The 21,353-nt window shown below is 40.8% G+C and overlaps 1 protein-coding gene across 1 annotated transcript; it reads right to left on the bottom strand.

The window, feature by feature from the left end:
- Positions 1-1,467: 1,467 nt before the first annotated feature.
- On the bottom strand, positions 1,468-4,006 carry LOC148039722 (large ribosomal subunit protein uL13w-like). The gene is made up of 5 exons (XM_087693405.1): positions 3,762-4,006; positions 2,737-2,894; positions 2,532-2,648; positions 1,885-1,972; positions 1,468-1,755 (listed from the first exon to the last, which is right to left on the bottom strand). The coding sequence occupies exons 1-5, from the start codon at positions 3,873-3,875 to the stop codon at positions 1,606-1,608; spliced, it is 627 nt and encodes a 208-aa protein (XP_087549531.1). The 5' UTR covers positions 3,876-4,006; the 3' UTR covers positions 1,468-1,605.
- Between the last annotated feature and the right edge of the window lie 17,347 nt (positions 4,007-21,353).

The following is a 21,353-nucleotide window of genomic DNA, read 5'->3' as shown; positions in this document are numbered from 1 at the left end:
TGCTATCTGCAATTGTGAATGTTTCTACCAAAATGAACATTTAGAGCAATAAGCAAAATCAACCAAAATATTTCCTATAAATATGTAGCACATAAGTCTACACGAATGCCATACAAAATGCACCACATAGTTGGTAATGCGTAGTTGGATATCCTTATAAAGATTTACAAAATGCACCACATAGTTGGTAATGCGTAGTTGGATATCCTTATAAAGATTTACAAAAAGTACAACTTACACAAATGCTTGAAGTCTTACGTAATAGTTGACAATCATAGTTTGGCATTCACAACTTAACCTTGCAATCATGCATACCTTCCTCCTCTCTTCCTAAAAACTACTGCAATATGACCATTCATCCTCCCAACATAATCCACTCCCTTTGGTATGCTCTCTTCTTTGGTCCTCTTAAAGAGAAAATTCGTCCAACCAAGTAAAAATCAGATCTATGTCATCTCATTCCTATATAAGTTAACCAAATTTAATATTGCTAATGAGGCACATCAACCATTCATGTAAATCGGCGTACAAGATGCCTATTCGCTCCGTTGTTTCATGGGTAAATTTTCAGTGTTCATGCAAGCTTTGTGCATGCACACACATGTAGAGTGATCAAACTCATGGTAGTATGGCATCTTGTAATATAAGGATTTTGCCTGCACCTACTACTTATTCCATCCTGATCAATCCCAATGGCTATGAGATGAGAATTGAAACATCCTAGCAAGACTTCTTATCATGGAGGACGTAACTCAAACCAAGGGGGCACAAATTCATCAGGAAGCAGATAAATATTAGAGACTACCAGTGTATGATGCAATTTGATACATTCTGATCTGGTCATCATTATGAGTAAGACTGCTTGTGCTCAGTTCGTATTTCATAGGTTTGCCTTTTGACCTATTCTTTGATGTTTGCTTTTCATGTACTATTACACCACTCCAACAACATGGTCATTAACTGCCACAACTTATGGACTGGGTAATTGAGATTTGGCAACATGGCATGGCCTTCTCTAACTGATAGCCTTTTAGCTATCAAACTAGGCTAACCGTGTAAATGAGGCAAGCAGCATATTGTAAGGGGCACTCAACACTCATCCGAGGCATGCAATATTGGAATTCAGCTACCTTCTCAAGGATCACTTGTGTGTGATATCAACTTTATATTTAAGATTAGCACATTCCTCTGTTCGAGCTGAAGCTCATTTAGCTTCACAGATACTGGGGTGTTGTGTTAAATTTAATTTAAATATTAAATTAATGTAGTTGGAGCTGCAAGGGTTGATGTGAAATATCCAGAATTCATTTAATATTGGGTAGAAGGCAGTCAAAATAATACAAAAGAGACAATTGTGTACTCAGCCCTCGGCTGAATGAAGCCTGAAACTCTGAACTCAGGTTGGTGGCGTTCCCAGTTCAATTTGTAATAAGAAAAACTGTGATGGTAAAAAAAGATGAGCAATAGTTTCAAGCTTTCAACCGAGCATTTTATATTAGATGTCAAGATTTTCAATCTGGGATTACTTGTGAATAGACCCCATACATTTTGCAGCTTCCCTGGAAATTCTCACAATTGTTAACAAAAATGATTCAAAATTCACTTTCACAGCTTGTAACTAATGGGTGTGAGGACTTCCTTAGAATCACCCAGCAGTTCTTCAGCCCTTTTCTCAGCCTTAAGTCGCAGCTGAACAAGCTGCTTCTTCCTTTCATAAAATACTCTAGACTTGGCTTTTCTTCTTTCTTCCAATTCCTAAGAGAGGAGAGAAACAAATGTATTAGTAAAGAACAGAAGCGCAACAGATCGGCAAGTATTTAAAGGATCAAATAGCAGGAACCATGAAACAGGAAAATGATATACAATGCAAACTGTGAATCCTACCTTGATAGTATCATAGTGATGCCATCCAACCTCTGAAGACAACTGACCAAGCAAACAGAATTTGTGTCCTGGTTGCAATCTGAGCACCCTGTAGCATTCTCAACACATCAATGCATGTGCTAGCCTAACACAAGTAAAACTCTCTATTCAACTAATGCACACTACTATAAAAGGTCATCAACCAGTACTCAATACAGCAACTTCTGCTTTGTCACAGTTGCATGACTTAGCAGCAGCATGCCCAAAAGCTTCTCAAATGAGAGGAATTAATATGATTTGCAGTTAATCACCTGAACCTGGGCGTGCATGAGACTTGCTCGTGCACTTCTAAGTCCTCGCTATGTAATGTCCAAAGGAAGTACATTCTAACTCTTGCATCTAGTACTATTAATATTCACATCAAACTGAAATACCTTGTCATGTATATTCAATATTGGCAGGTATTGTGCAGCTTTTCATGATGGAAATACATCTAAGCTCATGTTTCTAATGGGCCTCCATGCTTAAAGCACCCAACCCACAATACAACCAAGGAACTGTTATAAACATCAAAAACCAATTGAGGCCAAACATGCCCCTACATAAAGCTGTTAAACTACTAGATCAAATGCTTTAAACAATGCAATAAGTTTTGAATAGTAGCATACTTCAGAGCATCTGGTATAACCATTCTCTTTACTTTGTCATATGGGGCTGGGATGCCTTCAAATGCCTTCAACCGCTCCAAGGCAGCTGCTCCCCTCTTTGTCTTGTGGGGAATCATTCTGCAAGGTGGCAAGAGAGAAGTTACGGCCAACATTCAATACATAAACAGCATATGAGGATCAGAATGCAAATCCAGTATCAGTATACCCTCGAATGGTCCTCCACAATATTCTAGCAGGTGCTCGAAAGTGAATAGGCCCCTTGCTGGGCTTTGTATTCATGCGCTTCCTTAAAAAGCGCAAATACTTCATCTTCTGCCTCACCAGACCACCTGAGATGCAGATTTCCTCACATCTTACCACTACCTGACAAAGAGAGCATTGCTGCCGATATTAATAGCTGAGTTGTGCTAATTTAATTTGTTTGATCATAAAATTGCAAAGAGCACAGCTGGAAGATTGCAGTAACAAGCTACACCCCTAATCTCTTATTGGCTGACAACATGCCCCCTTAAACGAATGCCTTGCAATCCATCAACAAAACTCCACAGTTCCTGTTCTCAAACCATCAAATGCTTCCCCAATGATCTTTTACGTACTTAAGGGTGATCAAATCACACTTCACAGGGCCACATGAATGCTGCATATATAAATGATTAAATGCCAGTTGGAAACCAGAACTTCTATTCAATACCTCAAGATGAATCTCACAAGAACTCCACCGCTTAAGCCTCTCTTTTGACTCTACGTGAGTAGAAGTGAGGAAACAGCATATGAGAGATGCAAAGCAGCAGTCATCAAATCAGGCAGCAGTTCACCGAGTCATATGCATGCAGCCTAACTGAATTCATAGACCATTGGCTCAAGACCAGATTCGGGTGTATGACAAAATGATTCTACCAAAGACTACCAAACTCGGGTCTTTCTCTCTTGCCCCTGAATAAGCAAAGAAAACGGCACATCGTAGATGCCTTCGATCAAATGAAAAAGCAGGAAACGAACGCTATACTTAACTCATTACCGTCTAACATCAAAGCCAGGAAACCAGATCAATAGAAACATAGGCATATGTGAGACGATAAGGATCTTACGATCAATGCCAAGTCCGGAAGCAAAGGATCAACAGTAATCTTGACTAAATTGCTGTGCGATGGTGATAAAGAGGAGGAATGTGTGTGTGTGTGTGTGTGTGTGTGTGTGTGTGTGTATTCCAGAAGGGGGGCCTTGGCTTACCACGCGCTGTCCGTTGAGGAGCTCTTTGGCAAGGATGGAGGCGAGGCGGCCGAGCATATGACGGCGAGCGTCCACCACCACCACGCGGGCGCACAGGCCCGACCCGGACACCATTCTTTCTTCCTGCTGCTTCTCAGGGGAGTGCGCGCTCTCTCTCTCCCCCTCACTGGGCGTGCTCGTCTGTAATTCTGCAAAACCCGCCAAACCCTAATCTCAGAACGTACTTGCCTGATAATAATAATAATGGTAATATTTTTCAAATACGCAGCAGCAACAATAAAATACTTTCAAAGTTTTTTATTAAAAACTAGGCCTTTGGCTAAAGATCAGCTGAAGAAAACTAGTTATAGCTCAAATTAGAATATTAAAACTAAACTTTGGTTGCTATGATGGAAGTGGTCTTAAACTCTTGTTCACTTTATGTAAGAGAGACACACACGTGGCCCTTAAGCATTTATTGCATTAATTACTTATTACTTTTCAAAACTAATCTATTATCACGGAGATTAATTAAGGTATTGTACACTACATTGCACCAACTTCCCTTGGAGGATCCAAGAGCATGCATGTTCAGCATGATGCAAACATGGACGACGAGAGCACTGGTGAGGATGGTGAACGTGGTGTGAGGAGTGAAGACGTACATTTGTCGCACAAAAGGAAGAGGAGCAATGCCCATGTGGATGTTGAACTTAATCACCAACAAGTTGGTGAAGCAACAAAGGGAAGCATCTTCAACGGAGATCATCTCAAGAGATGCCTTGATGCTCAAAGTCGGAGCTAACCCTCAACATGAAAAAGGGTCGTACTCATTTTGTTCATTAACACTAGGATTGCTCTAGTCTTTTTTGTTGGGGGTAAAGGCGTCTCTGCCTAGCCACCCGTGTATTACTACACTAACAATATCTATGCCTGCACACTGTAGGCGGTGGGCGCCCATCACTATCATTTCACTCTTTGTTCTTTTAGTGACATTTGAATAAAGATAAGGCTGGTCACACATTGTGACTGTTGCAGTTCCAACTTCCCACATTGTGTGTCTCTCCCTCTCTTGCTCTTACTCCTTCCACCATAGCTCTTGCTCCCACTCGTGCTTCCACTTCAGGGCTCACCTCCCTTTAACTAGTATCAAAGCCTTCTTCTTCGTCGAGCTCAAGCTTGGTTCGGCACACTCTCAGGTTCCATTCGAATATCTACAACAATTATCTCTTTGTTGGCAACCCATAGCCACTCCGTTCGAGCTTCCTATTGATTGCATTCTTCTTGGGCACTCTTTGAGCCTTCTCAAGCAAGTTGGAACAGCCCCCCATAGCCCTCACCCTGCTGATGCAACATCACATTGTGTGAAATAGGCCCTTTTTTTAGCAACAGCTCACGCTTTTCATCTCCTACAGCATATCTTCTTCATTGGGCAACTATACAAGCACTCATACACTTGGTTTTGATGCTTGACGTTGATCCTTCCACTCTTGGTATTCTATTTGAGTGGTAAGCTTCAGTTTTGGACTATTATATAACAGTTGACAAACTGTCATAAAACAGGGCAACACTTATCTTTGATGTCAACACTCATTGTCATTTGGTTGGATGATGCCCATTTATGCCTGGTTGATGCTTATATATTCGAGGATGTTATGTCATTGCTTGGAGTTGATTTTGGACTGATTTAACCACTTCATTTACTTTGTTTTGGCTGAGGTTTGCTGGCTGGAAATACAAGGCAACACTCTATTTGATACTTCTATGGTCAACTTTGTTGGTCTTATGATGCCCGGTTATGTTGGGGTGATGTCTACATGTATGGGAATGCTATGCATGTGTTATGGATTGGATTTGGAGCTAATTTTGGTTTTGAAATAGCTTGGTTTAATAGTGTATTCATTGCTATATACACCAGAGCTGAACCTCTTTTAACATGGATTGGATATGCCTATTGCTCCTGGCCATGATTCGATTGTTCTATATGCACTACTAATGTGTACCATTGATGCTAGTACATTGGTATATCATATGCCCATGGTTTGAGGTGGCTTTGAGCTTGATTTGAGGACTGTTTTACTCAGTTTTGACGAAAAACTTACTACTGTAATAACTAGGGCTAAAGCCTACTTGGTCAATGTATGCTCTACCTATTGGTCACAAGTGCTTCATGGGTGACTCATATGACTACACAGATGTATATGGAGATTGGTACATGTCTTGTATTGCTCTAGAACGCCTTTTGAGCTTTGATTGAGATCTGTTTTGGTTGGCATTTGATTGACATTGGTCTACAATGGCATGCTTTGTGACAGTCCTTATGTCTATGGTCTATGCTTGACCCTTTGGTATATGCTATCAGAAATGCATGCTCCTTACATTATCTATGTTTGATTGCCACTTAGAGCTTCAATTGGGCTTTCATTTGCATACTTTGGAGCTCTTGGATGCTTATTTGTATTAAAGTTTTGAGAAAAAGAGATGGAGACAAAGGCTCAGGCCCAAGGGTAGCAAACAGCCTTCAGTTCATTCTCCATTATCCACACACAGTCACTCACAAGTCAACTGTATGTACAACACACACTCAAAGATAAACTGACCTAAATCTAATCATGGTTAAGTCAGTGTGACTTAACCTTCTTCACTAAGATAAACAACTGATAGAAGACAAATGAGCTTGAGTCTCAACACTCCCCCTCAAGCTCAAGGAGGATACTTGACTCCAAGTAACTCTCTGAAATGCACAAACTTATCTTTACCCAATGACTTGGTAAAGATATCTGCAACTTGGTCTTCTGTCCTCACATGGACCAAATCAATGTCACCTGCAATCACTTTTTTCCTGATGAAGTGATAGTGTACCTCAATGTGCTTAGTCCTAGCATGATAGACAGGATTACTAGCTAGGAGCACACTACTCATGTTGTCACAATAGAGTGTGACAGGCCTGACTTCCTGCATGCCTAAATCATCAAGAAGCTTCATGAGCCATGCTGCCTCACATGCAGCTAGTGCAGCACCTCTATACTCTGCCTCAGTACTAGAGAGTGCAACTGTAGGTTGCTTCTTACTGCTCCAGCTGATCATACTACTACCAAGGGAAAATGCATACCCACTAGTAGATCTCCTGTCATAGGTACTTCATGCCCAGTCAGCATATGTATATCCTGTAAGCTCCAAAGGCTTACCATGCTCATAGAATAGACCATAATCTGATGTAGCCTTTACATATCTCAAGATCCTCCTCACTGCATCCAAGTGTGGCTTCATAGGCTTCTGCATGAACTGACTAATCAGTCCAATTGAATAGCTAAGATCCGGTCTAGTAATGGTAAGGTAAATCAGGCTACCCACCATTTGTCTATACATAGTGACATTCTCAATCTCATGCCCAACATTTGCAAGTAGCTTAACATTTTGTTCCAATGGAGTGCTCAATGCTTTGCAATCCAACATACCATACTTGGTTCACATATCTTGTGCATACTGCTTCTGCAACAACCAAGTACCATGAGATGTAGAGATAACCTCAATCCCAAGGAAATACTTCAGATCTCCCAAATCTTTGACCTGAAATTCAGCATGTAACATTTCCTTGATCTCTCCAATTCTTGTGACATCATCACCTGTAATGATTAAGTCATCCACATAGATGACTAATACTACATAACCAGCTCTTGTCTTCTTTGTGAATAGGCTATGATCAGCCTTGCCCATAGTAAAACCAAGTTTTTGTAAGTATGCACTTATCTTAGCATTCCAAGCTCTAGGTGCTTGCTTCAGCCCATATAATGCTTTCTTCAATCTACACACATATGTAGGAAAATCTAGATGTGCATAGCCCTCGGGCTAATCCATGTATACTTCCTCAACCAAATCACCATTGAGAAAAGCATTCTTCACATCCATCTGATACATACTCCATCCTTTAGATGCTGCCAAAGCAATCACTGTCCTCACGGTTGCCATTTTAGCAACAAGACTGAATGTTTCCTCATAATCAAGACCATATTGTTGTGCATACCCTTTTGCCACAAGTCTTGCCTTGTACCTTTCCAATGTGCCATCTGATTTGCATTTCACTTTGTATACCCATTTGCAACCAATAGCCATTTTTCCTTCAGGCAATTCAACCAAATCCCAAGTGTCATTTTCAACCAATGCTAAATATTCCTCATCCATTGCCTTACACCAATGATCATCCAAAATAGCTTCAGAAAACTTTGTGGGTTCCTTGAAGCTAGTGACTTTTGCCATATATGCACAGTGTCTCACTGTGTAACCACTATATGTAAGCCTATCCATAGGCTTCCTCACTCTTTCTGATCTCCTCAACTGAGGGGCAGTATGAGACTCTCCTCTCTCATGAGGTGGTATATATCTATGTCTCACACCAGGAGTCACAACTAATGGAATACCAAACTCACTATCCAAGCTGTCAGTACCAGGTGAATCATAACCACAGGTGAGTGGCCCTGTAACATCATCAAGTTTTCCTTTGCCTTTATCCACATCTCTCCCCCTTGCTGACATACCCGTGTCAGTGGACAAAGATGCTGAAATTCTCAATCTACCTGTCCAAGGACTAACTGACGTAGTAGCATCTTTAGAAGGCCCAGAAATTGCTGCACTTTCATTTGTACCTGCATGTACATAAGGCTCGTGATAGCCATCCTCATCATTCATCACAATGATCTTCTTCTCATGCCATGATTTTAGCTCATCAAATACCACATCTCTTGAGATCAATGTCTCATGAGTAGAAGGATTGTAGCATTTGTACGCTTTCCTATCTTGTGCATACCCAATAAAAATGGCCTTTTCTGCCTTTGGATCGAGCTTTTTCCTCTTTTCATCTGGAACATGCAGCCTCTGCCCAATATGCATTTGGTAGGCTTTTCTCGTTCAACATGGCTCTAGCCGATTCCATGATCACCCTGTTTTTCCTTTCTGCCACACCATTTTGTTGTGGTGTGTACCTGCATGTCAATTGCCTTTTAATTCCATGAGCTGCCAAGAAGTGATCAAAGTCTTTAGAAACATATTCTCCACCACTATCAGATCTCAAGCATGAGATGTAGCAAGCCAATTCTTTCTCCACATGTCTCTTAAAATCCTGAAAAGCATCCATGACATCACTCTTGTGCTTTAGCACATACAACCATGTGTACCTACTATAGTCATCTATGAATGACACATAGTAACGTGATCCCCCAAGAGATGCATTCTGTGAGGGTCCCCATACATCAGAATGTACAAGCTGTAATGGTCTAGTAGTAGTGCTTACATGCCTCATAAATGGAAGCCTTGATTGCTTTCCAAATTGACAAGACTGACATACATGTCCCAATTCCGCATGCTTGAACTTAGGAAGTCCAAGTACAACTTGTTTATGTTGCATATTCTTCAACTTTTGAACATTTACATGTCCAATCCTTTTATGCCATATCTCAATGTCCCTTATTGCAGCATTTTCATGTGAGTACATAGCAGCATTCAATGCTGGAATTTTCGTATCCAATGTAAACATCCTGCCATTTCTTTTGCCTTTAGCAATGAGTTTGCATCCTTGACCATACTCTTCAATGTAGCATCCATCTCTATTGAATCTAACTTGTAGATTTTGTTCAGCCATTTGTCCCACAGAAAGCAAGTTTTTGGTTATGGAGGGTACATGCAATACATCATAAAAACTCTTTTTTCTGTCACCATGCATCATCAAGGGAACAATACTTGTATGCATAATGTCATGTTGCGTATCATCCCCTGTGCAAACATATCCATGAGCACCTTCTACCAATGTGTCAAACCACTCTCCATGAGGAGTCATGTGGTTAGATGCCCCTGAGTCTATATACCATACATCATCTGCTTTGCCGTGTATAGGCAACCCTTTCTTCACATGTTGCATTGCAAACAACCTGTCATCCTCCTGCATACCACTAGAAGAAGCATAATTACCATGTTGCTTCCCTCTTACTCTCTGATCATTCTGCTTTTTGTAGCACTCCTTAGCTACATGCCCGTATTTGCCACAATAATGACAATCCTTATTTGCATTTGATTGTTGTCCATGACTCATTTGAGGCTGCTGCCAAGTGTCTCTTCCTCTAGGTGAATAACCTCCTCTTCCACGAGCATTTGAGGCACCTCTATTTGCTTGAGGCTGCCTATTTTGCCATCCAATAGCTTGCTGTCCACGGGCTGCATATGCATTTCCAGCACCTCTTCCTCGAAAATTTGATCTTCCTCTTCCACCTCTACCCCTTTGATTTGAGTAGAAGACACTGTCCCTACTGTTTTTAGACCCACTGGAACTTGTATTAAGTCCAAGTTTCACTTCTTCATGCAAAAGAAGTGCTACAAGTTCATCAAAGTCAGGCTGCTCCTGACGCACTGAAATGGAAGTATCAAACTGCTTATATTCCTGTCCAAGTCCATGGAGGGTAGTAGCTACCAAATCATCATCCTCAACTTCAGCTCCAATTGATCCTAGTTGTTCTGCAATGGATCCGATCTCACTGACATAGTCCTCAATAGACCTTCCATTTCTGGATATGTGGCTGAACTTTTTCTTCAGTTGTGTCTTTCTTGCATGAGTGACATGCCCATAATTCTTCATCAATAAGTCCCAAGCAGCTTTTGGGGAAGTACAATTTGCAATTTGCATAGCCTTTGTGTCTGACACACATAGTGACAACCAATGCAAGACCTTGCTGGCCTTTTCCAACCAAGTCCTGTGTGCCTTCAACTGATCCTGTGTTGGAGGTCTATCTTCCGGTAGCTTGGGCTCATCTTCAAGACCTATGACTAGGTCCCAATAGCCTCTTCCAATTAAAAAATTAGACATCCTGAATTTCCATAGAACAAAATTGTTATAGTCCAGTTTCTCACCAACTATCTGAGTGATAGTATCCTTCTCTCCTGTCTTTGCCATTTTAAAGCCTTAAGCTTTGCAAAACCAATCAATTTTCCAAAAATGCCAGCAGGCAATACACTTCCATGATCTGTAGTACAACCAGTTTTTACTGCAATCAGTAGTCTGTCAAATCAGCCTCATAGAAGTCAAGCTTGAGCATACAATGCTCTTGAGTATGCACATGTCTATCACTGACCATTTAGTGCCACACTACCGACATCTGTGATGAGCACCCTTGAACTCCACAAATACATTCAATTCCAAAAAACTACACAGATTTCAGCCTATATGACTGCATAAGATCCAATACATGTAGGAAGTAGATACTCAGTATTCCTTCAACTGACTGCAGCTTGAAATGCAGCTGGTAATTCAGATGTTCTAGCAGTCCTCAATGAAAAGTCCCTTATTTTTCACTCTCCAATCCAACATCACAGTCTGAATGTATAGCAAACATGGTTGATGCAGAACGACTGGCTGTAGCGGAACCTCTGTAGAAGCAGTAGGAGACACACTGCCTCCAACATCAGTGCCATCTTCTACTTTTCTTCAAGTAGACAAACTACCAGATTTGGATAGCTCACAGTTGTTGAATGGACAATCTGAAGGAATCAAGGCAATGTGACAGTGAAGCTTGATGTCTATAGCTTTGGGATGGTTCTGTTAGAATTGATCTCTGGAAGAAGAGATGATTGACAGTTCTCAATCTGCTGCAGAGCATAATCTCATCTCTTGGGCTCGTCCTTTATTCAAGGATTGAAAGAAGTTTCACCAGATGGTAGACCCCTTAGTGCAGAGTCGATATCCTATGCGGCGGCTTTATCAAGCCATTGCTATAGCTGCCATGTGCTTGCAAGACGATGCCATAGCACGCCCGTTGACTGGTGATGTGGTGACTACTTTAAACTATCCAGTTTCTCAAAAACTGTGATCCTGGGACAACTCATCCCATCAGCACATTACACTTCATCCATGTCAACATCTCGAAAAACAACATGGGTCTTCTCTCTGCACACGCTTTGCTGTAAGAGCTCTTGACCAGTAACATGAAGGGAAAGGTTCATCACAGAAGGAAATAGTCTCTCCAATCACGAGCTCCAGTGTCCGGCTTCACATACCCGCTACCATATCCCTGGCTAGCAACACCTTTCTTGACACCACCAGGAGCTCTCTCACTGATAGGAAGGGCGAGAAACTCCTCCACTCACTGCTTCATGGCATCCATCACAGAGGGAGCCACACATGGTTGATGACCTGGAAGAACCCCCACTCCAAGCATGCCTTGTGGATGGCGGCGTGGATCTCGTCCAATTTCAGTCTTGCGGACCCAAATGTATCAGGCAGTTCCAGATAGACTCAGCACTCTCGCCAGGAACTTGGAATATCTCGATATGTTTGCTGCTCTTCAGAGTATGCTGGTCACACAGCTCATTTGTTGAGCTCTATTGCATGCCGTTGAATTCTTGGAGCATAGCAGGTTCTGAACATCAACAGCCTGCTCTGATACCATATTAAAGTTTTGAGAAAAAGAGATGGAGACAAAGGCTCAGGCCCAAGGGTAGCAGACAGCTCCCTTCAGTTCATTCTCCATTATCCACACACAGTCACTTACAAGTCAACTGTATGTACAACACACACTCAAAGATAAACTGACCTAAATCTAATCATGGTTAAGTCAGTGTGACTTAACCTTATTCACTAAGGTAAACAACTGACAGAAGACAAATGAGCTTGAGTCTCAACAATTTGGTTGTTAGAGATTTGACATTGATTGTTACATGATGTATTGGATGTTATAGGTGATGCTTGACCGATCCCTTGTTCTAGATGCTCCGTTGATATACAATCTTGGCTCCATGATGCCTTATGTATTCACATGCTATCTTTGAGCTTGGTTGCTCGATTGACATCAATCTTTCTACCAATGGGTGCTTCATGCTCTCTGGATATTACAGAGCTTGTGGTTTGTGCATTTGAGCTTCTTGAGTAGATGAGACTGGGATCTCTTACATGTCTATGCTATTGATAGATACTTGTCTGCATTGGATGCTTTTGGACTGATTTGATCCATCTTCTCTTTGAGCATACATCGACCTTTATCAAGTCCTATCAGTTAGGCATACACCTAGCTTAGCTTACTCTCTAAGTTCTTTATGCCAGGGCTTGTATCCTCCTACTGGCATCGATTGCTCTAATACATTTGGGTGTTTGGATCATGTTCTTGGCTACTACAATGTTTGTTACATGCCCGGTTCATGTAGGATCTGACTGGTAGTCATACTTGACTTTGGATCACTATTAGCTCATTGTTTGCTCTCTTTTTCTCACTGCTATGATTTATTACAACAATATATTTTATGTAGACTATGGTATATTTACTGAGCTTAATCATGTCATTTTAATGTACTTTTGGTACTATTTGGTGGACACTTGGTCATTTTAGCAGTTTCTTTTATTTTCAACTCATTTTGGCAGTGGTTTTGGCATGTTTATTGCTAATTACAACAAGTTGTTTTGTGCATATTCTACCTCTATTTAACTCGTTATGGCTGGTCATCTGCTTTGTTTAACATTATCAAGTCGGTTGGCACCAAGTCTGGTTATTGTAAGTCTCAAATATGGCAGGTTTTGGTGCAAAAATTATAGATTAAGCCACTAAGAAACAAAGGTATTCAACTCGAGAACATGGATGATGATGACTGGCCTGATATAGATGCACTATGCAAGTTCACTATAATTTTATTACTCTCTGAAGAGGTCCACAATGATGTTGTTGAAGATGAAGATCAGAGTGCATGGAATCTATGGGAAAGATTTAGGAACTTTATGCAAAATAGAGCCCTACTTCGCAAATGTATTGGCTTAAACAATTGATGGATCTCCACACGAAGGAGGGGACCCCATTGTCTGCTCACTTTAGCCAGTTTCATTCTATTATGAAGAATATGATTTGATAGGGTATTGAGTTTCAGGATAATTTGCATCCTTTGTTTTTGCTTGGCACTTTACTTGAGTCATGGGATGTATTTCGCATTGCGATATGCACCAACAAACTTGATGGATCGAGATTGAAAGATGTAGAGTGCTCTTTTGAGACTAAAGAAATTAACATGAAAAACAAGTATGCTTCCCACAGTTCACATGCTTTATCCGTTAGAGGTGGTAGAAGTGGCAAGAAAGATAATGATTGTCATGGGAAAGACTCTCAGAAGTCCCGGTCTAAGTCATTTGGATGCAACCAGTCCCATGGACATAAGTCTGATCTTACATACCATTATTGTAGGAAAGTAGGACTCATACAACCATAGTGCCATAAGATGTGTGATGACAAGTGCAAAGAAAAGGGGAAAGAAAATATCACAGCATTATACATGCAAAGTCCAACATAAAGACTGAGGAGATAAATGTCATGCAACCTAAGGAGTCAGTTGGTGACTACATCTTAGTAGCCTCTTCATGTGATGCCTCTCACCTGACCGAGGCTCAGTCTATACATGCACAGTGTTGGCTCTCACATTCGGGTGCATCTTTTCATGTGACCCCCTATGGTGAGTGGTTTCATACCTATCGCAATGTATCTTGTACTGTGCGCTTAGGTGATGATCGATCTCTTGCTATTATTGGCATTGGTGATGTCACTCTACAGTTTCCCTTTGGTAGCACTTTTGTTCTGCATAATGTATATCATATACTCCATATACCTACACTGACTAAAAGCCTTGTGTGTGTTGGGCAGCTTGATGATGCAAGTTATCATATATGCTTTGGTGATTCTGCATGGAAGATAACTCATGGCAGGCTTGTTCTTGCAAGAGGGCCAAGTCTTGTAGTCTCTACCCTTTGGTTGAATGTGGTACTATTGACCATGTTTTGTTAGTGGGTTCTATCCCACATGTATCTTTCTAGCATGCTCGTCTTGGGCATGTATCGCTTAAGGAAATGAAAATGCCTAGTGCTTTGTAGTATCTTCCACCTTTTGACTACTCGCATTTTGAGTAGGGTGTTCATTGTTTATATGGCAAGCAGACTAGGAATTTGCATAAAAAGTCCAGTATTCCACACATGGATGAGCCTTTGGCTCTTGTGCATTCAAATGTATGTGGACCCAAGCCCTATCAGTCTCATTAGGGGGTGCAAAGTACTTGGTCACATTTATTGACGATTATTCACGTAAAGTTTGGGTTTATCCCATAAAGCAGAAATCTAATGTCTTGGCAGTCTTTCAGTGTTGGTTTGCTTTAGAGAGAACCAGTCTAGGCATAGGCTGAAATGCGTAAGGACCACTAATGGGGGTGTGCCTTTGAGCAATTTTGTGATGAGCGGGGTATTAAGCATCAGTTGATTGACCCTTACACCCCTCCCTAGAATGGTATGGTTGAGCGTATGAATAGGACTATCCAGGAGAGGGTCCGCAGTATGCTTAGCCAATCAAGCTTACTGCAGCATTTTTGGGCTGATGTAATCTCTACTATTGCGCATCTCATTAACAGGTCACTTTGTAGTGGTATTGACTTCCAGGTTGCAGAGGAGGTATGGACACGAAAGCCTCCCTCATATGCTCATTTGCGTGTCTTTGGATGTGGGGCCTTCTATCATGTGTCTAAGAACAAATGTAATAAGATGGATCCTAAAAGTGTGAAATGCATTTTCCTTGGCTATGGAGATGCAAGTGAAATGGGATATTATCTTTGGGATCTGCAAGCGCAAAAAGTGATCTGCAGCCCCATGGTGTTGTGTTCCATGAGGAGAAAATGCATATGCATTCTAAGAAAGTTGTTGAGATACGTAGGGTTATCTTTCAGGAGGAGCCCCCTGCTCCCACACAACTAACTAGATAGCCTGCACCAACAATAGCCAATCCTCATGGCCAGGATGTTATACAGGATGTTGAACATGCAACACGGCCTACATTGAGGCATTCTACTAGAGATAGGTGACCTCTTGACCGGTATGGGCCTTCCATAAATTATGTCTTGGTTACACATGCATGAGATCCCCTCACCTATGATGAGGCTATGTGCAGGGGTGATAGTGATGCCAGGAGGCATATTCCACGGTGGATTCCGTGAGGTTTTGCGGTGGATTCCGTAAAATTTTATTTATTGCCGGGGCTCATACACAAGGTGGATTCCTTGTGTGAAAAGTCGATGGGGACGCTTGTCCTTTTTGGGCATCTTGTTAATTTAATGTGCAAGTGGGTGATTCCGCAAAATACATATTTAAATTAATAGATGTTTATGACTTTAGAGTGCGCACTCGTAATAAATTAAGGTTAGGATTGAGTTCTAACCAATTTATTTATTTTGTAGCTGAAGACCGCTAGGTATTCACTTTTATCGATTTAATTTTATTAATTTCTAACAATTGTGAATGCTTCAGTTGATGTGTAGAGCAGGTAGCGGTGGCATTGGGAAGCATTGGGCGATAGCATGTATTCAAGTTATTTAGAAGAAATTATCATTTTTGATGGGCGTGCATCTTAGGCGTGGTGCCAATATTTATTTTGATGCGCTTATTTATTGAAGCGCCTAACATTTATTTATTATTTCATATGCGCATGGACGCACGATTTAAATATTTGTTATTGGACATTGTATTTGGACACCGCCCGACTCTTTGGGCGCCCAATAGCTTTAATTCTTTAGTGGGACAAAAGCAAACACAAAAACTAAAGTGTGCTAATTGTAAATTGGGCTATTTTTTGAGCTTGGAGATGAATAATATATCAAATACATGCTTTGTGGAGCGCTCACACAAGGCATGGGGAGAGATTGTACCCAATTGGTCTTTTGCTTTATATCGTGCAAGTCTTCTCTCTTGTTTTTTGGTGCAAAAGTAGAGTTTTTTTGTTCTTGGGACCTTCCGGCACTCACTACGTGCGCATACAACATCCGATCTATGCACCAGTTAGTCACTCTTGGGAGAGGGCTATGCAGTTTGAGATTGACTCACTGCATAAGAATTGTACATGAAATTTGGTTTCTTTACCTAATGGCAAGCGGGCTTTGCCTTGCAAGTGGGTGCACAAGTTGGAAAGTACCCTTGAATACCCTAGGCCAACATACAAGACCAATTTGGTAGCAAAGGGTTTTAAGCAGGAGCATGGTGTTAACTTTGATGAGGTATTCTCTCCTATGGTCAAGATGAACACCCTACTCTTAGTCTTGGATTTGGCTATTGGATATCAAGACTTGCATCTATAGGATATCAAGACAGCTTTCTTCCATGGAGACTTGCATGATGAGATATACATGGAGCAGCTTAAGGGCTTTGTAGAGCCTTGGTATGGAACAGCAACTAGTGTGCAAATTGAGGAAGAGTCTTTATAGCTTGAAGTAGGCACCTAGGGAATGGTACCACAAATTTGATGCATTCATGTAGTCACATGGCTACAACTGTAGTGCTATGGATCCATGCTTGTACATGAAGAAAGCTTGTAATGGTACATTACTGATTTTGGTAATCTATGTGGATGACATGCTTTTAGTATAGAAAGCTCATGATGAGCTAAATGATCTTAAGGCTCAGCTCAAGAAAAGCTTTGAGATGAAAGATCTAGGACAGGCCTCTCATATACTTGGTATGTGTATTACGCATGATAGGTCTCAGGGAAGGATTACTCTATCTATCACAGAAGGAGTATATGCTTCTATATACAGGATGTGAAGCCTGTTGGTGGCTATCCATTGCATTCTCATGTGAAGGTATCACATGCTGATTGTCTATAGACAAATGAGCAGAGAGGGTTGAGATAGCCAAGATTCCCTATACATCCATTAGTGGGCAGTCTTATGTATGCCATGATAGCCACCTGTCCAGACATTGCATTTGCAGTTGGTGTGGTGGCAGGTTATATGGCTACACCTGGCAAAAGGCATTGGAATGCCATGAAGGGTACCATGAGGTACTTGAAGGGCACTACTAATATGTGCATATGTTATGGTAGCCAAGATACATGAGTTGTGGGATACATTGACTCTGACTATGCAGGACATGTAGATAGTAGGAAGTCCACTTTTGGCTATGTGTTCACTTTTGCTAGAGGTGGGATGTCCAGGTTGCAGAAACGCATGGCCCTTTCTACTAGAGATCGAGTATGTTGCAACCACTGAGGCTTGCAAGGAGTCCATTTGGTTGGGTCGTTTGGTTGTTGGCCTTGGTATTGCAGATGCCATCCCTACACTCAATTTGGATTCTATGATTGCTATCCAGTTAGCCAAGAATGTGAAGATGAAACACATTGAGATGAGGTATTACTTCATTAGTGAGGTCATTGAGGACAGGTCAATTGACCTTGTCAAGATCTCAACTGACCAAAATCCTGCAGACTTGCTCACGAAAAGCCTCTTTATAGAGCGTTTGCCTTCCTTATGAGGTTGACGGGTGTTGGATGAGATGATATCTTTCCTCATCCTGTTGTATCTATGTATATGTTGTATTGTCTTCTTTTTTTTCTTTTCACTACTCACACTGAAGGCAATTTGACCTTTAAGTGGGAGGTTGTTGGGGGTAAAGGCTCCTTTGCCTAGCTGCTCCTGTATTACTACACTAATAATACTCGCACCCTATACACTAAAGGCAGCAACGAGTGCTCATCACTGTTACTTCATTCTTTATTCTTTTAGTGACATTTGAATAAAGGGAAGGCCAGTCACATTGTGATTGTTGGAGTTCCCACATTGTGTGTGTTTCTCTCTCTTACTCTTGCTCCTTTCACCATAGCTCTTGCTCTCGCTCGTGCTTCCACTTTAGGGATCACCTCCCTTCATTTTTCACTAGAAAACATTCCAAAGCTATGGAGGTGGCTACTTGGTTCAACGCATTCCTTAAGAGTAATGAGTGTTTAACAATATGAAAGCAGCTCAAAGAGTCCTCACCCAATGTTGGAGTGAAGTAGAAGAATAATGGAAGCATAAGAAATTGAGAAATAGTTTTGCATATACAAGCCTAGGAATTTCATCCAATAGAAATACTTGTAATCATTTTTTCAAAGATATTGTATTCAATTTAGTAAAACCAAGAGCTTGGATCACTCTCATGTAGATTCTAATGATTTTAGTTTGGATTAAAGTCCAAATTAAGTCTCTAAATGCATGCATGCATTGCAAGGATTGATTATGAGGCCACAAAAGCTGGATGCCCAACAAGGGTAAAAACATTAAAAGCCATGTATAAAAAGGATGAAAAAGAATAGACTAAGCCATTCATGTGTATGCAAACTTTGGGACTCCTTGTTCTTGCTTCTCTTTTCATGCTTGTGTCAAAGTGAAGGAGAGGGAGAGAGTGAGTGTGAGTGAGGGACTTGGTAGAGAGAAGTTGCTGCCATTCTATTTTCTCCATATACATCCCTTCATGGAGAGAGGTGAGATTGAGGGTATGTGTATGTGGTTGAGTTGAGAGGGAGTGAGGGATGTGTTGAGAATTTTATCTCACTCTACTTCTCCCATTCTTCTTCATCTTCTCCTCTCCATATTGCATGCGAAGGTGGACATGAGGACATGGATCAAACCAAGTGGCATTGTGTGGATCATGGAGCATCACTTATCTAGGTATCACCACTACAAAGAGGTAAGTTGGTAAGTGTACTCACTACACTCTAGCTTTGTGTCGATCTATCACACAAGTGTAGATCTAGATTCGGTCGTCAAGTTGCTTGCATATATGCTATGTGAGAGATAGCCATTGAATGAGTGTGTCATGCCCTTGAAATAATGAGGGTTATGTTGAATGGTCTTGAACATTGAGCTCGTGTAGCATGGCACCCAAGGTACCCATTTCTAGGGCTTTGATTTGTTTTACATAATGTTGTGACAACCTATGAAGACAAGCGAGGATGGCATAAAAAAGGAGCATCCCATCTACATGGAGATACTTATTGAGATGTTGAGCTTTGGAGTTGCCATCCACTATGTGTCTTGGCGATGTGGTAGGATGTTACTCACTGGCATGTTAGGTGACTAACATGAGGATACACTAGTGATTCTACAATTGACCTACACCCACATAGTCCGTCCTTGGTTATGGCACATTCATTGTGCCACCTCTTCTTTCCTTAGTGGGTTCACACTCAGTTACCACATCTATATATAGTTTGGTAATTTCATATTAGTCTTTTATCATGTTGTAGACTTAGTTCTTTTGAGTAGAAGAAGAAGAAAGAATAAGAAGAAGATTTCAACCCTATCTCTCTGCGTGCTCAAGTCTTCATTGCTTTTGTGTAAGTGCTCTTGATCTCTTCACCTCTTTTTCCTCTTGTTTATTCTCTTGGTATCAAAGCTATCCCATGGCTACATGGAGCTTAATTGAAGGCTGACTTGAAGGCATTGGAGCACGAAAGCAAGCAATCAAGCAATGAGTAAGAAGCTCTTCCACCTTACTCAATTTGCCTTAGGTTATAGCCACATGAGGCTCCGAGACTAGCAGGATTGTAATCACTGTGATTTCTGGCATTTGGGTCATTTCAGCCTCCTTTTTGGACTTATAAGTGGTCTCGATATAGCAAATTTTGGGTATATTATAGTTTTGGCTATATCAACTATTCACAAGTACACAAGTTACAGATTTCAAATCTGTAATGTTTCATGTGTTTGCTAGGTTGCGTACACAAAAGACATCTACATATAGATTGCAGATTGTGATATTGTTGTGCAATCAGTGAAAAAATGCTACATATTTAGTTTGGTGCACTTGGTATTAGCTTGCTTATAGATTGCAATTTTTTGCAAGTTGTTTGTTTTGTAAAAATGTTTGACAACTTCAACTAGATTGTTAGCGAGAAGCTTTATAGGAACAATTATCTGGCATGGAAGTTCAAGATGCAAATTTCTTGAAGGGCAAAGGTAATTGGAATTACGTTGAAGGAGACATAGCAGTAGCACCTAAAATTCATGCACGAAATACTACTACTACAAAATAGGTAAAGGCTAAGGAAAATTAGGAGCAAACATAGAGTAAAGTCATGTATTGGTTGTTTGTCAGTGTCACAGATAGCATGATGGGCTATTTGCAGGAATCTAAAACCCTTGTTATTGCATGGAAGAATCTAGTAAGATTGTTTGAAGGAAACACAAAGGCCAAAAAGGTGTGGTTCTTAACCAAGTGAAAAAGGAAACCTACCCATTAATGATTATGCCTTGAAGATCAAGAGTATTGTGGAAGCTCTTGGATCTATCAGTATGGTAGTTGATGATGATGATGATGTTATATGTGCATGTTGAGATAGACTTGGAGATGAATACAAGAGCTTCAGATCATTTATGAATATGAGAGATGATATCCTTGATTTTGTAGACTTGATTTCTATATTGATACTTGAGGAAAAGAACCTTGGCTTGGATTCCTCTTCTTCTCAAAGCAATAACAAGTTTGAATAGGTATTTTACTCCATTAGTAGAGGTAAAGGTCATGCAAAGGCTAAGGTGGTGGTCGTGGTCAAAGTTATAATGCATAACAAAATAGAGATGAACGGTCTCGAGGAAGGGAGAGTCAAAGAGGCTAAGTTGCAGATTCTAATAGGCAACAAAATTCTAGTGATAGTAAGGAGTGTTGGCATTGTGGTTATAAAGGCAGCAAGGTAATCATGCATATACAACAACAGAAACAATAATGACAAAAGTGAACAATTATTAATTATACAACACTTTATAAATACTATGATTACTAATGGTTCATCAAAGAATGGAGTATGGTACGTA

Source organism: Lygodium microphyllum, chromosome 2, assembly GCF_053477565.2.
Source record: "Lygodium microphyllum isolate KBCC chromosome 2, Lygodium_microphyllum_v1.1.10, whole genome shotgun sequence".
Taxonomy (NCBI): domain Eukaryota; kingdom Viridiplantae; phylum Streptophyta; class Polypodiopsida; order Schizaeales; family Lygodiaceae; genus Lygodium; species Lygodium microphyllum.
The sequence above is the reverse complement of the archived record's forward strand: the minus strand, read 5'-3'. Positions and strand labels throughout refer to the sequence as shown.